Below are 13186 nucleotides of genomic sequence, written 5' to 3' on the forward strand. Positions count from 1 at the left end.
AGGAGGAGCTTGGACAAGTGGATGGATGAGGGTCATGGGCGTTCACCATCATCCTCAGGTTCTTTATCATCCAAAGGTGGCTCAGCCATTGCTTGCACCAAAGCATGAAGAGATGCCAAATACGCTATCAACCAAAGATACTATAAGCTCAGCCTTCATGTTCATCCTTTACCCACTGGGGACACCATCTAAAGAACATTGACCTTGAGGTGTCTTAAGACAAGGAGATATACGTCAATGAGTGTCGGACTGTTCCTTGTCCCAAAACAATTCATTTCAGTCACTCGGCTGATACCTCCATCAATTGATTTCTAAGTATACAGACTGGTTTGTACATGTTATGTATTTATTTATTTCCATGAGACTGGCAGGGCACTCAGTGCACTACAGATATTACAGGTATCGCATTTCAACGACGGCTCGGTGACGAGTCAACAAGACAAGTCTCTTGGTTGGCTGCCGACCAAAGTCTCTTCGAATTGTCAGTGCAATGCCTGGATCGCGAAGTAACTGCAAATCTGTTGTCTTTGCATCGGATCATATAAGGCTGCAATAGTGTTTTTAAGGGCACTAACACAGCCTGACCAGATGACCTAAGTAGTCTTTACTACAAGGAACCGCCACGTTTTCCTAGCATGACAGATGTGGGGGGGTTAGGGCTACTGGAAGACATTGGGCAAGCTGCTGTCATTAAAAGCGGTTAGTGGTAATTTGCAGCTTGGCATAAAATGGTGTCTCTCCCGTTTTCACACCATGTCCTTCTCTGTTTGATATCAAACTCCTGTTGTTCGTTTTCTTCTGTAAAATCTTGTAGGGCACTGCAAAAAATTGTGGTTTGATAGCTACCTCTATTATGGAGCTGACAATGATGGGCTGTCGAGGAACTTCATAATAATATTAACTAACCCCAACTAAGGCTCTTCCAGCATTGATTGTAACGGTGATATGCTACAGGTCTGCCAGGGATTTTTCTTGCCAGAGACAGGTTATGCTACTCATAGAGGGGTTGTACACCTAATGCAGCGTTAAATGTTGGCCGCTGGATAGTTAGACATCTTCTTGATTGATGGTCAGCAGCTCACCGAACAGGATGCTGCTTTCTACCGCACTGAAACCTCCCCTTTTCAGCACTTGAAAGCAAGCTGTCAGCATTTAAGGCCACTTGAGTATACAATAGTTTTTAATGGCGGGTTCATCAATTTTGTGTCATAGGGGTGGGTTGACATCAATGATGTAGAGCACTCAACCAACATAAATTGCCTTTGTCACTTTTTGAAATATATTCTCCAAACTGTAAACCAAAAGGAAAAATGTTGACCAGGAAAGTAACCGTTTAAACCAAACTTTTGGTAAAGTCAAGCAGGAACAGAACCAATCTCAAAACCAAATTGACCGACCGGCAGTGGATACAATAGTCTAAACTCAGAATAAGGGGAGTTAAAGAAACAGAAAGTGGTGGTAGCATAGTGGTAATTATACCTTATATCAGTGGATTCCAAACTTTTTCAGTTCAAGGCACCCTTAGGGTCAGTTCAAAGCACCCCAAAATAATTACCAAGTAGTCCCCCGCCTTGCTTACCATTGGCCCTGGCCGAGGCACCCTTGTGAGATCGCCGAGGCACCCCAGGAAGCCTAGGCACACAGTTTGGGAACCACTGCCTTATATTCTCAAACACAACAACATACTTTCACTCCAATTGCCGCAACATTTTTGGAGCTAACTGGAGGTAAAAGTGTGGAACTGTTTTACAGCATAAGCACTATTTATGAATCTATTTTACTACCACTTTCTGCATCATCCACGTTTGGAGGCAATCTCCCAATCTCTGTATCTCTGCCTTGGTACCTCTGTTCTTGCCCAATCCTTGTCCTTCTCGTTTAGACTTCTCCTGGAGAACTTATCACAAGGAAAATATACTCTTCCTAGTCTTTACAGCAGAATTGAGCTATCACTTTTTGACCCTAGGTTTCGGCAACACATGCAGTAGAGTTCTCCAAGACATTTTCGGTTGTTCAACTTGCAGCGTAAAATGCAAAAACCCAAATATTTAATTCTCAGAGTGTTACGAGGAAGCATCACCGTCCATCGTAGTCTGTGTAAAGTAACTATACGATACTAAATAATTCCGAATCCCAACGGCTAGAGGGGCTATTATCCTTTGCCACCCGCTTGTGTAATGATGATCCCAACGTCACTGGTGAAAATTCAAAGCTTTGCCATGTAACTTTGAAGAGGTTTTGACCTTTTCTCCTTTAGAAGCTGTGGGCTGCAGTCTGGATGTACAGCCGGACCCTCCCCAGGCTCCTTTTATTTTACTCCTGACCAGCTGACGGGGAATTAGCGAGTTCAATGGAACAGTGGGAGATGAGAGGAGGCGGAGGTTGGAAGGTCAAGACTCTCTCCATTCTCTAGAGTCCACTGATCAGATCCTCTGGGGGAATCAATAACCCTTTTGCTTCCGTGGTCAACTCCAATGCATTGTTCTGGCCTGTGCGTTTAGCTGTCAGCTCACCAATATTTTTTTATTAAAGGACTAATCTCAAGATGCATTTTTTTAAGAAAATAGGTTGGGTTAAGTTAAATCTTAAATCTAATTGAACATTTCAATTTATCTTAATTGAAGATTGCATCGTTTTTGTTTCACGTACTGTTTTATTATATTGCTCCTCTTTGCTACTATTTTGTTTACTGTGATTTTATAATCTACAGGTGTCAGGTTATAGCACGTTATTACTGCTAATGAAGGGGTATAATCTGAGAGTAGACACTCTCCGCTTATAGTAAAATACAACAGGAGGAGAATCAGAACGTGATACCAAATAGCATCAAACCTTTGCAATATTTACTAAGAAAATAAATTGCAATGTTCTATTATATTTAATTTTATATATCATTTTAACAACGTGTTGTAATGATAGCTTTGGAAAAGATTTGCAGTCTGAGAGGTCCCTTCTATTTTATTTTATTATTATACTTTGGCTAAAATGCTCAACAAAAATTTTACAGAATATTATTGACCCAAGAAAGTTAACATCTTAATGGACAATATAATACGTAAGGGATGTTAATATCTGTATAAGCTGATGTCATTGCTTATAATCAGTGAACTCTGACGTCACCACTTCAGCGTTCATTAGGAAAAATGGGTGTGTTACAAGGAATAATCGGCTTATCCGCAAATTATAAACCATATTAGAAGTCAAGTCGCACCTCTCAGCCTACAGCCCCGTGTTTTTATATAGTCACCGAACACCACGGTGGTATGTATTATACGAGTTAATGCATTGTTGCCAACTGTCCCTATTTTCAAGGGACAATCAATGGTTTTAAAGATCTGCTCCTGAAAAATGTAGGTCCCTGCAAATGTCCCTATTTTGCAATATGGACCGCTGAAGTTATTCTGCATGTTTGATGCAATCATTACTGTGTATTTCTTCTTTTCCTGGGATTTTCAAGTCATTCATTATTAAGTAGGTGGATTTAACATCCAAACAGTACATCATAAGCAAATTCAATTAAATATGGCATGATGGGGATTGTTGTGCACCAAGGTTCATCTAGAGTATTGTGCATAATGTGTCCCTTAGAACTATGGCAATTATAGATACTGTCCTTTATGGCAATTATAGATACTGTCCTTTAGAACTATGGCAATTATGGTTACTGTACTTTAGAACTATGGCAATTATAGATACTGTACTTTAGAATTATGGCAATTATAGATACTGTCCTTTAGAATTATGGCACTTATAGATACTGTACTTTATGGCAATTATAGATACTGTCCTTTAGAATTATGGCAATTATAGATACTGTACTGTTTACTGTAAACTAAAGGAATATAAGTCAATGATCTACATCCACATAAAAGCATATGGCTGTAGGCAAAATCCTTTTATACAGGTCATAGAAATCTAAGGTGACTTCTACTATCTAAAGTAATATACAGTAGGATGTGCATTACTCCAAATAATACACACGTTTCCTAATGAACGCAGAAGTGATGACCTCAGTACTAATTGTTTATAAGCAATGACATAAAAACTTACTGTTTAAATTGATCTTATTCACAGTCGTTTATACCTAAACTAACTTCACTTGTTTATTTTATATGACTTAAAATACCCATACTGCAAATTATAAGGGTGTTATAGTTCACCAAAGAGTTCAGTGACCATGTGAAGACTTCAGGCCACAGGCCATAGATTTCCAGGGCACGGATTTCCAAGGTGACTTATAATATCCGTACTAATCTACAGTTGAGGGTGCCTTATGCCTTATAATACAGATATTTGTCTAATCAACACTAAATTGGTCACATCAGAACTCACTGTCTACACAGATAGAATGTACAGGGGCTGATATATTTAAATATTTGCATCACTTGTTAATTATATGCATATAGCGTACAGTAGGTTGTGCATTATCGCATATATTCTAAAACACGCAATACAAAATAGATCTTAAATTACTTCTTGATAAATAAATTTAGGATAGCGCTTTGTCTGATAAATGATTTGTTCAATTTTTTTATGTGACAAATCAAAAACAAAGTATTTTAGCACTTTTATTATTTCCTACCACTATAATGGGACCACCAGGCACATGCGCATCTTGACATTACCGAAGCCTAAAGATCAGCCAATCACAGGACAGGTTACATGATCGCAGACAATATGCCATCTAACCATTCTGCTTGGCCACAAACTAGTGGTGGATAAGTTAAGTCTTCTTGGGTCAATTACTGGTTATGAGTTAAGTATACCTAAACACGTGGTAGGTTGGCAGTGAATTGGTGACTATATCATTTTATATACTGCTTTCCGCAACTATAGAGGATTCAGATTCTCAAATATCTCAATATGGTACCTAATCATAGTGCCAACCATCTCAGAACCCCATCCATAACTAATCATGAACGATAGGGAATTTACTCTCATTGTATGCAACCCTTCAACCTTCCACCTCCTCTCTGTCCTGTCACGATATCGTAAATAGAAATTAGACTAGTCTATCGATTCCTAGTATTGACCTGTTTTATATGATGCTATCAGGTACGGCAGATGGAAAAGGCTATCTATGTGCAGACATGTAATGTTAAACCGAGGTAGGATTCCCCACCCATTGCTCTGTACGGGTGAGTCAATAAAAATGTTTACACTGTAGAGCTTTTTATCTGTACCTAATAGCTACAGATTAAGAGCTGTCTCGGTGAAGTTAAAAGGAGGTCTACGTGGTTATCATCGTAAAATCTACTATAACATGGTGGCTTCAAACAAGCAAGGGCCAAGTATTGGAGTAGCGATAGTAGCCTTATGTATGATGCCAACAGAAATGTTCTATTGCTTAACGTGAAGGATCCTTCCGGTAAGCCAAACACTTTAGGTTTGTAGCGGTCATGAACTTATCATGTCAGCCATTAGTGGTGCAGCTACCCACCCAAAATTTGCATGGTGACTCTAGTAGATTTTGAATCAAAATAATGGTTGGCAGTTTACCAGAATAATTTAACCTTTTTGCCTCACTCACTACATTTTCCATTGGCATGGCTAAACTGGCATATCAATATAATTCTACCTCATTCTTGGAGGTTATTTAAAAAAACAAAAAATAGTCTTGACGGGTATTTGTAATACAGTTGTGGGCCTACTTTGAGGTCCAAGCTGAAGACTATATTGTCTCTGAAGTGTTGGTGTCAAATATGTATTTAAAGAACATTGCAAAAGGAGGGTGTAGACAATTTTGCATCTGTCTTTAAAATTAATCATAATGTACATACTTCAAGGTAGCCATCATTTTTTTAGTTTAGATGATAGATAGCTCAAAATGGCTGCCACACACACAAAACAAAAAGAGTACAGATTCAAAATGGCTGTTCTACTTATTGAAAAGGGTCGAGTCCTTAGTCTTTAATCACATTGAGGATAAATAATCGTCTTTGTATAACCTTTACCAAAGAACAAATGTATGCGCGTGACAATTGTTTTGTAACCCACGACATTGCTTTTTGTGAGTTTTGTTCAACATGCTTTTAATGAGCAAAAAAAAAACTGGATTGGTAGATAAGCAATGCTGAATTAGGGGCCCTTATGTGCTAAAAATGGTAATAGATTCTCTCAAATGCAAATCTCTAAATTTGAACCAAGCAATGAATTTTGCTTCTAGAGCAAATATCGTCTAGGTGACACTTTAAATGACAAAAAAGGTCAACGAAATCAGAACAATCACGATCGCTAAATGACAATTAAATTTTAGGTTTTTTTTTTGTATATTGAAACAGTATTAATTTACAAAATGTGCATTCCTATGCGAATTTAGCTGTAGGCTAGATGTTTGTCACAAAAAAACCATTACTTGACACTATAATGTTATTTATTTATTTATTTAATGTACCATATTACCACAGTGTAATAATTTGCATATTGACATGTGGGAATTGTTATCTGTGAGACACCATTTTCGACTTTAAATATCCCAGAATCCTATTCTGTCAAAATATGGGTGTATGGCTTTTTATGGACAGAAGCGCGGGTTAAGCTACCATTATAGACCAGTATATATTTTTTTATATATATATGCTGTGTAAAATGACAAGTAATTTAACTTTGCAAATTTGTTTCATAGAAAAAAATGCAAGAATGTTTATGTATTGTTTAGTTATGATGTGCCTTTCTTTTTAATAATTTGGTTAGCATGCTTTGATAACATGTTGGCTGTGGTAGGCAAGGTTTTCCAGCTGTGGTGTAACTACAAGTGATGATAGGTCCTTCCAGCAATGCTGGAGAGCCACAGACTGCCTGTAAGTATCACTCTGACTAGCTCTGTCATTAACAGGGTTCCTCAGGGGTGGGGCATGGCATCGCTAAGCCCAAAAAGAAAATTTTGGTGAGGGCAGGGTGTCGCCCGTTGACCTTCTCCAATGAGCTCCACTAGAAAACACCACCACTCTGCTATACAGAGCATGCCTAGGGGATCGACTTCACTGTACATGTGCCGGCCCCCGAGGAGCAGAGCAGGCTCCTCATGAGGGAAGTCCGGCTCCGAGCCCTGTAGCGGCCACACCCCACTGTACTTCCACCACTGGGTTATGTCCATGACTTATAGTTACACTTTCAAGAGAAAGAACCTTAGAACCAAACATGACAATTACATTGAATTTATACAAAATGTAAAAAATTTGATTTTGTTTCCTGTAAGGAAGACAGGAAAGTATAGTAGGTGGGCTGAACTGGTAGGAGCTGGGGAACGTACCTTAATTCCATGATTTTATTTCTTATGTAGAATAGGGCCATGTTATAGATTGGCAGTGAAGTGGAGGGGCAAGTTTTGATGTTACCCCTCCATATGACCCGTAAGGCACCATTGCCTATAGCCCCCAAGCCCAAACCAATCACGTCAGAAAATGGTGTAAGATTCAACATTTTTCAATATTAATTATTCCATGTTCATACACGCAGTGTTATAAAAAAAATCAGCTGTGCATTTTAATATATATATATATATATTACACATATAGAAAAAAAACCAAACTTGAATGTTTAAACTTTGTTATTTGTGCTAATTAACCAAAGTCTTTTTGCCTGTACACATTTTAAAACACGTACATTTTATACCAAAGTTTTTCTCTGATACCTCATCGTGTGATTTGTCCGTGGTGATGTTACGCAGAAATTAAATGTCCTTTCTTGAAAGATTAAAGACTGGTGTGTTGTGTTTTTTAGTCTGGAAGGAGCTGAATTGTAGACTGAAATACTAAAATAGGAAAATAAACCAGTGAAAATAACAATAATAACACAATAAAACAAAAAACAGAATTCTTGTTATGCTACATCGTTTAATTATTTTCTTTGTTGAACGTACAAGCTATCTTAGATGTCACTTCCACCAGGGTAGAGACAATGCTCAATGTTGACCATCTCAAGAGGGTATTTCTAGGGATGTTTAACGTCATGGGAACCACATTTGTAAGTACTGGTATGACGTAAAAACTTGGGGCCCAACTATTTCAGCACTTTGTTTAAAACCTATGGTGAGAAGGTATCCCCGGTTATTTCCTTTTTTGGAGTGCTAAAGTCCAAGAAAATTAGTATGATAGGCTTCTTTTATGGATGTATGATAATTTAGGTCCGGTACAAGCCCTGTTCTGGAGCTAAGAATCTCTGTGGGCCATACGTTCTTGGTCTCCAGGCAAATGTTAGCTATAGTCAGGATTCATTTTCCAGTGCAAGCAGAAAATAGTATGGAAAAATATTCAAAAGTCTATTATTCATGAAGTGCACCAGTATGGTATTACCAGAAATTTACAAGGTTACCAGTGTCTATGCCCACCACCAGCTTGGCACAAAGAATTGACAAGACAGGTCTCACTTGAGTATTCTTATCTTAAAGCACCGGACTAAAAGAGGACTCGGTTGAAATCTTTGACAGATCTCCATCAACTAACATTACCTGTCAAGATTGCTCACCATTAAAATAATAGCTTCTATCCCTGTTAAATTATTAGCCCCTACCCACTATTAAATTAATAACCCTCACCAATAGATTTCAAATTTCTACCGCCCTTAAATTAATAGCCAGAGTTTATGGACGAAGATGATGAAGGCATAGAGGATGGAAGAAGGGAGGGGGAGACAGGGTGATGAGGAGACAGAAGAGAAGGAGGGGGAGACTCACAAGGTGAGGGGGAGACAGATGGGAGTGAGGGGGAGACAGGGTGATGAGGATACAGAAGAGAGGGAGGGGGAGACAGAAAGGAGGGAGGGGGAGACAGGGTGAGGGGGAGACAGAAGGGAGAGAGGGGGAGACAGGGTGATGAGGATACAGAAGAGAGGGAGGGGGAGGGGGAGACAGGGTGAAGGGGAGACAGAAAGGAGGGAGGGGGAGACAGGGTGAGGGTGAGACAGAAGGGAGAAAGGGGGAGACAGGGTGATGAGGATACAGAAGAGAGGGAGGGGGAGACATAAAGGAGGGAGGGGGAGACAGGGTGAGGGGGAGACAGAAGGGAGAGAGGGGGAGACAGGGTGATGAGGATACAGAAGAGAGGGAGGGGGAGGTGGAGAGGGATACAGGGTGAGGGGGAGACAGAAAGGAGGGAGGGGGAGACAGGGTGATGAGGATACAGAAGAGAGGGAGGGGGAGGGGGAGGGGGAGACAGGGTGAAGGGGAGACAGAAAAGAGGGAGGGGGAGACAGGGTGAGGGTGAGACAGAAGGGAGAAAGGGGGAGACAGGGTGATGAGGATACAGAAGAGAGGGAGGGGGAGACATAAAGGAGGGAGGGGGAGACAGGGTGAGGGGGAGACAGAAGGGAGAGAGGGGGAGACAGGGTGATGAGGATACAGAAGAGAGGGAGGGGGAGGGGGAGAGGGAGACAGGGTGAGGGGAAGACAGAAAGGAGGGAGGGGGAGACAGGGTGAGGGGGAGACAGAAGGGAGAGAGGGGGAGACAGGGTGATGAGGATTCAGAAGAGAGGGAGGGGGAGACATAAAGGAGGGAGGGGGAGACAGGGTGAGGGGGAGACAGAAGGGAGAGAGGGGGAGACAGGGTGATGAGGATACAGAAGAGAGGGAGGGGGAGGGGGAGAGGGAGACAGGGTGAGGGGAAGACAGAAAGGAGGGAGGGGGAGACAGGGTGAGGGGGAGACAGAAGGGAGAGAGGGGGAGACAGGGTGATGAGGATTCAGAAGAGAGGGAGGGGGAGACATAAAGGAGGGAGGGGGAGACAGGGTGAGGGGGAGACAGAAGGGAGAGAGGGGGAGACAGGGTGATGAGGATACAGAAGAGAGGGAGGGGGAGGGGGAGACAGGGTGAGGGGGAGGCAGAAAGTAGGGAGGGGGAGACAGGGTGAGGGGTAGACAGATGGGAGTGATGGGGAGACAGGGTGATGGGAAGACAGAAGAGAGGGAGAGGGAGACAGAAAGGAGGGAGGGGGAGACAGGCTGAGGGGGAGACAGAAGGGAGAGAGGGGGAGACAGGGTGATGAGGATTCAGAAGAGAGGGAGGGGGAGACATAAAGGAGGGAGGGGGAGACAGGGTGAGGGGGAGACAGAAGGGAGAGAGGGGGAGACAGGGTGATGAGGATACAGAAGAGAGGGAGGGGGAGACAGGGTGAGGGGGAGGCAGAAAGGAGGGAGGGGGAGACAGGGTGAGGGGTAGACAGATGGGAGTGATGGGGAGACAGGGTGATGGGAAGACAGAAGAGAGGGAGAGGGAGACAGAAAGGAGGGAGGGGGAGACAGGCTGAGGGGGAGACAGAAGGGAGAGAGGAGAAGACTCACAGGGTGAGTGGGAGACAGATGGGGGTGGTGGGGCTGAGAGGGAGACATAAGCGAGGAAGAGGGAGAGAAACTCATACTGAGGGTATTAGAGTATCACTTACCTACATCGTATGAGGAAAGGCAGCTCTAGAATGGAGAAGCTGGTGGGTTGTCCAGAGGGCGGAGCATCATCATGTAGCTCGCCGGGCTCCCTTAACCCCTGATAGCCAAAAAGCCAAAGCTTGGCGGGCAGACCATTGTCAAGGAGGAGCAGGTGCTCCTTAGTTCACCTGTATGATAGTACAAAGTGGTGGAGCACCTTTGCAGCATGGTGCCCCCCTGCACCACTTATACTGCGTTCCATGTATTATCCAGACCTTACTTGGTGCAATAGCGGGCAGCTGTTGTACCCCCTCAGCCTTGTGCCCAGGGTGGTTCCACCGGCTGCACCACCCATTTTACGGCCCTGGCTCTAACAGAAGAAGTGGAGAGGAGGTGGATCCAGAGAGATGAACATTAAAGGGATAATTTGATAAGTAGGATGAGAACCGGCAAAGTACAGTGACATGAAGACCTAGGGAATGTGGTGTGGAAGAGAGTGGTCAACTGTGTCAAATGCAGCAGGGAGATCCAGGAGAATAAGAAGCGACCTTTAGATTTAGCATTGATCAAATCATTAACCATCTTAGTCAGTGCAGACTCTGTGGAGTGTTGGGTCCAATAGATTGTGCGAGGAAAGAAAGTGGGACGAGTGTAGGCAAGACTCTCAAGAGTTGGGCATGGGAGTTGAGAGGTGGTACTGTAATCGGTGAGAGAATTTTGGTCAGAAATTATTTCTTTTTACATAGGAATAACTAACACATGCTTCAATAATGATGAAACGATACCAGTTGAGAGAGAGAGAGAGAGAGAGAGAGAAACAGAGGGAGAGGGAGAGAGAGAGAGGGGGGGGAGAGATGGAGAGAGAGGGAGAGAGAGACAGAGAGAGGGAGAGAGAGACAGAGAGAGGGAGAGAGAGAGAGTGAGAGAGGGAGAGAGAGTGAGAGAGGGTGAGAGAGGGGAGAGAGAGAGGGAGAGAGAGAGAGAAAGAGAGAGACTGAGGGAGAGGGAGAGAGAGAGGGGGGGGAGGGAGAGATGGAGAGAGAGGGAGAGAGAGACAGAGAGAGGGAGAGAGAGAGAGGGAGAGAGAGTGAGAGAGGGTGAGAGAGGGGAGAGAGAGAGGGAGAGAGAGAGAAAGAGAGAGACTGAGGGAGAGGGAGAGAGAGAGGGGGGGGGAGAGAAAGGGGGGGCGGGAGAGATGGAGAGAGAGGGAGAGAGAGACAGAGAGAGGGAGAGAGAGAGAGTGAGAGAGGGAGAGAGAGTGAGAGAGGGTGAGAGAGGGGAGAGAGAGAGGGAGAGAGAGAGAGAAAGAGAGAGACTGAGGGAGAGGGAGAGAGAGAGGGGGGAGAGAAAGGGGGGGAGGGAGAGATGGAGAGAGAGGGAGAGAGAGACAGAGAGAGGGAGAGAGAGTGAGAGAGAGACAGAGGGAGAGGGAGAGAGAGAGGGGGGAGAGATGGAGAGAGAGGGAGAGAGAGGGAGAGAGAGGGGAGAGAGAGAGGGAGAAAGAGAAAGAGAGAGAGGGCCTGATTCATTAAGGATCTTAACTTGAGAAACTTCTTATTTCAGTCTCCTGGACAAAACCATGTTACAATGTAAGGGGTGCAAACTAGTATTCTATTTTGCACTTAAGTTAAGTACTGACTGTTTTTTCATGGGGAGCTGGGGAACAGAGTAGGTTGTGTTTTTGTCAACAGTATTAGAGAGGATGGGAGGGAAGGAGACTCTTGGTGGAGGGAACACAATGAGTTCAGTTTAGTTTTGGTTATGCTAAGTTTGAGAAAGAGTAAGGGCATCCAGGAGGAAATGGCAGAGAGGCAACTGGACAACTGAGAGAGGAGGAAAGGGGAGAAATCAGTAGATAAGAGGTAGAGTTGAGTGTCGTCGGCATAGAGGTGGTCCTGGAAGCCAAAGGAACTGATGAGTTTACCCAGGAAGGAGGTGTACAAAGAAATGAGCAGAGGGCCAAGGACAGAACGCGGTGGACTCCTACAGGAAGGATGATGGAGGGGGAGGAGGAACCTGAGAAAGAAGGTGCGGTAAGTGAGGCAGCATGTGAACCACAAAAGGACAGTGTCAGAAAGACCAATAGTGTGAAGTAGGAGAGGGTGCTCCATGGTGTCAAAGGCTGCAGAGAGGTCCAGAAGGGTAAGCAGGAAGAAGTGGCCCCTGGTATTGACCAAGAGAAGATCTTTGATGAAGACAGTTTCTGTGGAGTGGAGGAGGCAGATGCCAGATTGGAGAGGATAAAACAGGGAGTTGTCAGAGAGGTAGCTTCTGAGGAGGTTGTAGACAAGCTGCTCAAGTATTTTGTAGGCAAATGGGAGAAGAGAAATGGGGCGGTAGTTAGAGAGTGAGGTGGGGTCAAGATTGTGTTTTTTAAGAATGGGTGAGACAAGAGCATGTTTAAAGGATGAGGAGAAGATGCCAGTGGAGAGGGACAGATTAAATAGATGAGCAAAGTGTGAGCAGGCAGTGGGGGAGAGGGAGTGAAGGAGGTGAGAGGGGATGGGATCCAGGGGACAAGATGATGGAGTTGAGGATAATATAAGAGAACAGACTTTGTTACCCGTAGTAGGACAGAAGGAGTACAAGAGGTGGAGGCTGGATGGAGAGGAGGGTGGCGTGGTACTGGTGGCAGAAAAGTAATGGGAGGAGGAGATTTTGTGTCTGATGGCCTCAATTTTGGAAGTGAAATTGGAGGCAAGATATGTGACAATAAGGGCGGATGGGAGGGTGGGGGGGTCAAAGGAGTGTGTTGAAAGTGGCAAGAAGGCAGAGTTGAATGGAGGACTATGAAGAGATGAGAGACTTGAAGAAAGATTGTTTAGCAAGG

At 43.7% G+C, this 13186-nt stretch overlaps 1 protein-coding gene across 1 annotated transcript in view; it reads left to right on the plus strand.

Moving 5' to 3' along the window:
- LOC142108482 (hepatocyte nuclear factor 6-like) overlaps positions 1–157 on the plus strand; it is an 18775-nt gene extending 18618 nt beyond the window's left edge. The window contains exon 2 of the mRNA XM_075192172.1: positions 1–157. This exon is cut by the window's left edge and continues 215 nt beyond it. Coding sequence (XP_075048273.1) covers positions 1–108 — 108 coding nt within the window. The 3' untranslated portion in view covers positions 109–157.
- The last annotated feature ends 13029 nt before the right edge of the window (positions 158–13186 follow it).

Source organism: Mixophyes fleayi, chromosome 12, assembly GCF_038048845.1.
Source record: "Mixophyes fleayi isolate aMixFle1 chromosome 12, aMixFle1.hap1, whole genome shotgun sequence".
Classification (NCBI taxonomy): Eukaryota; Metazoa; Chordata; class Amphibia; order Anura; family Limnodynastidae; genus Mixophyes; species Mixophyes fleayi.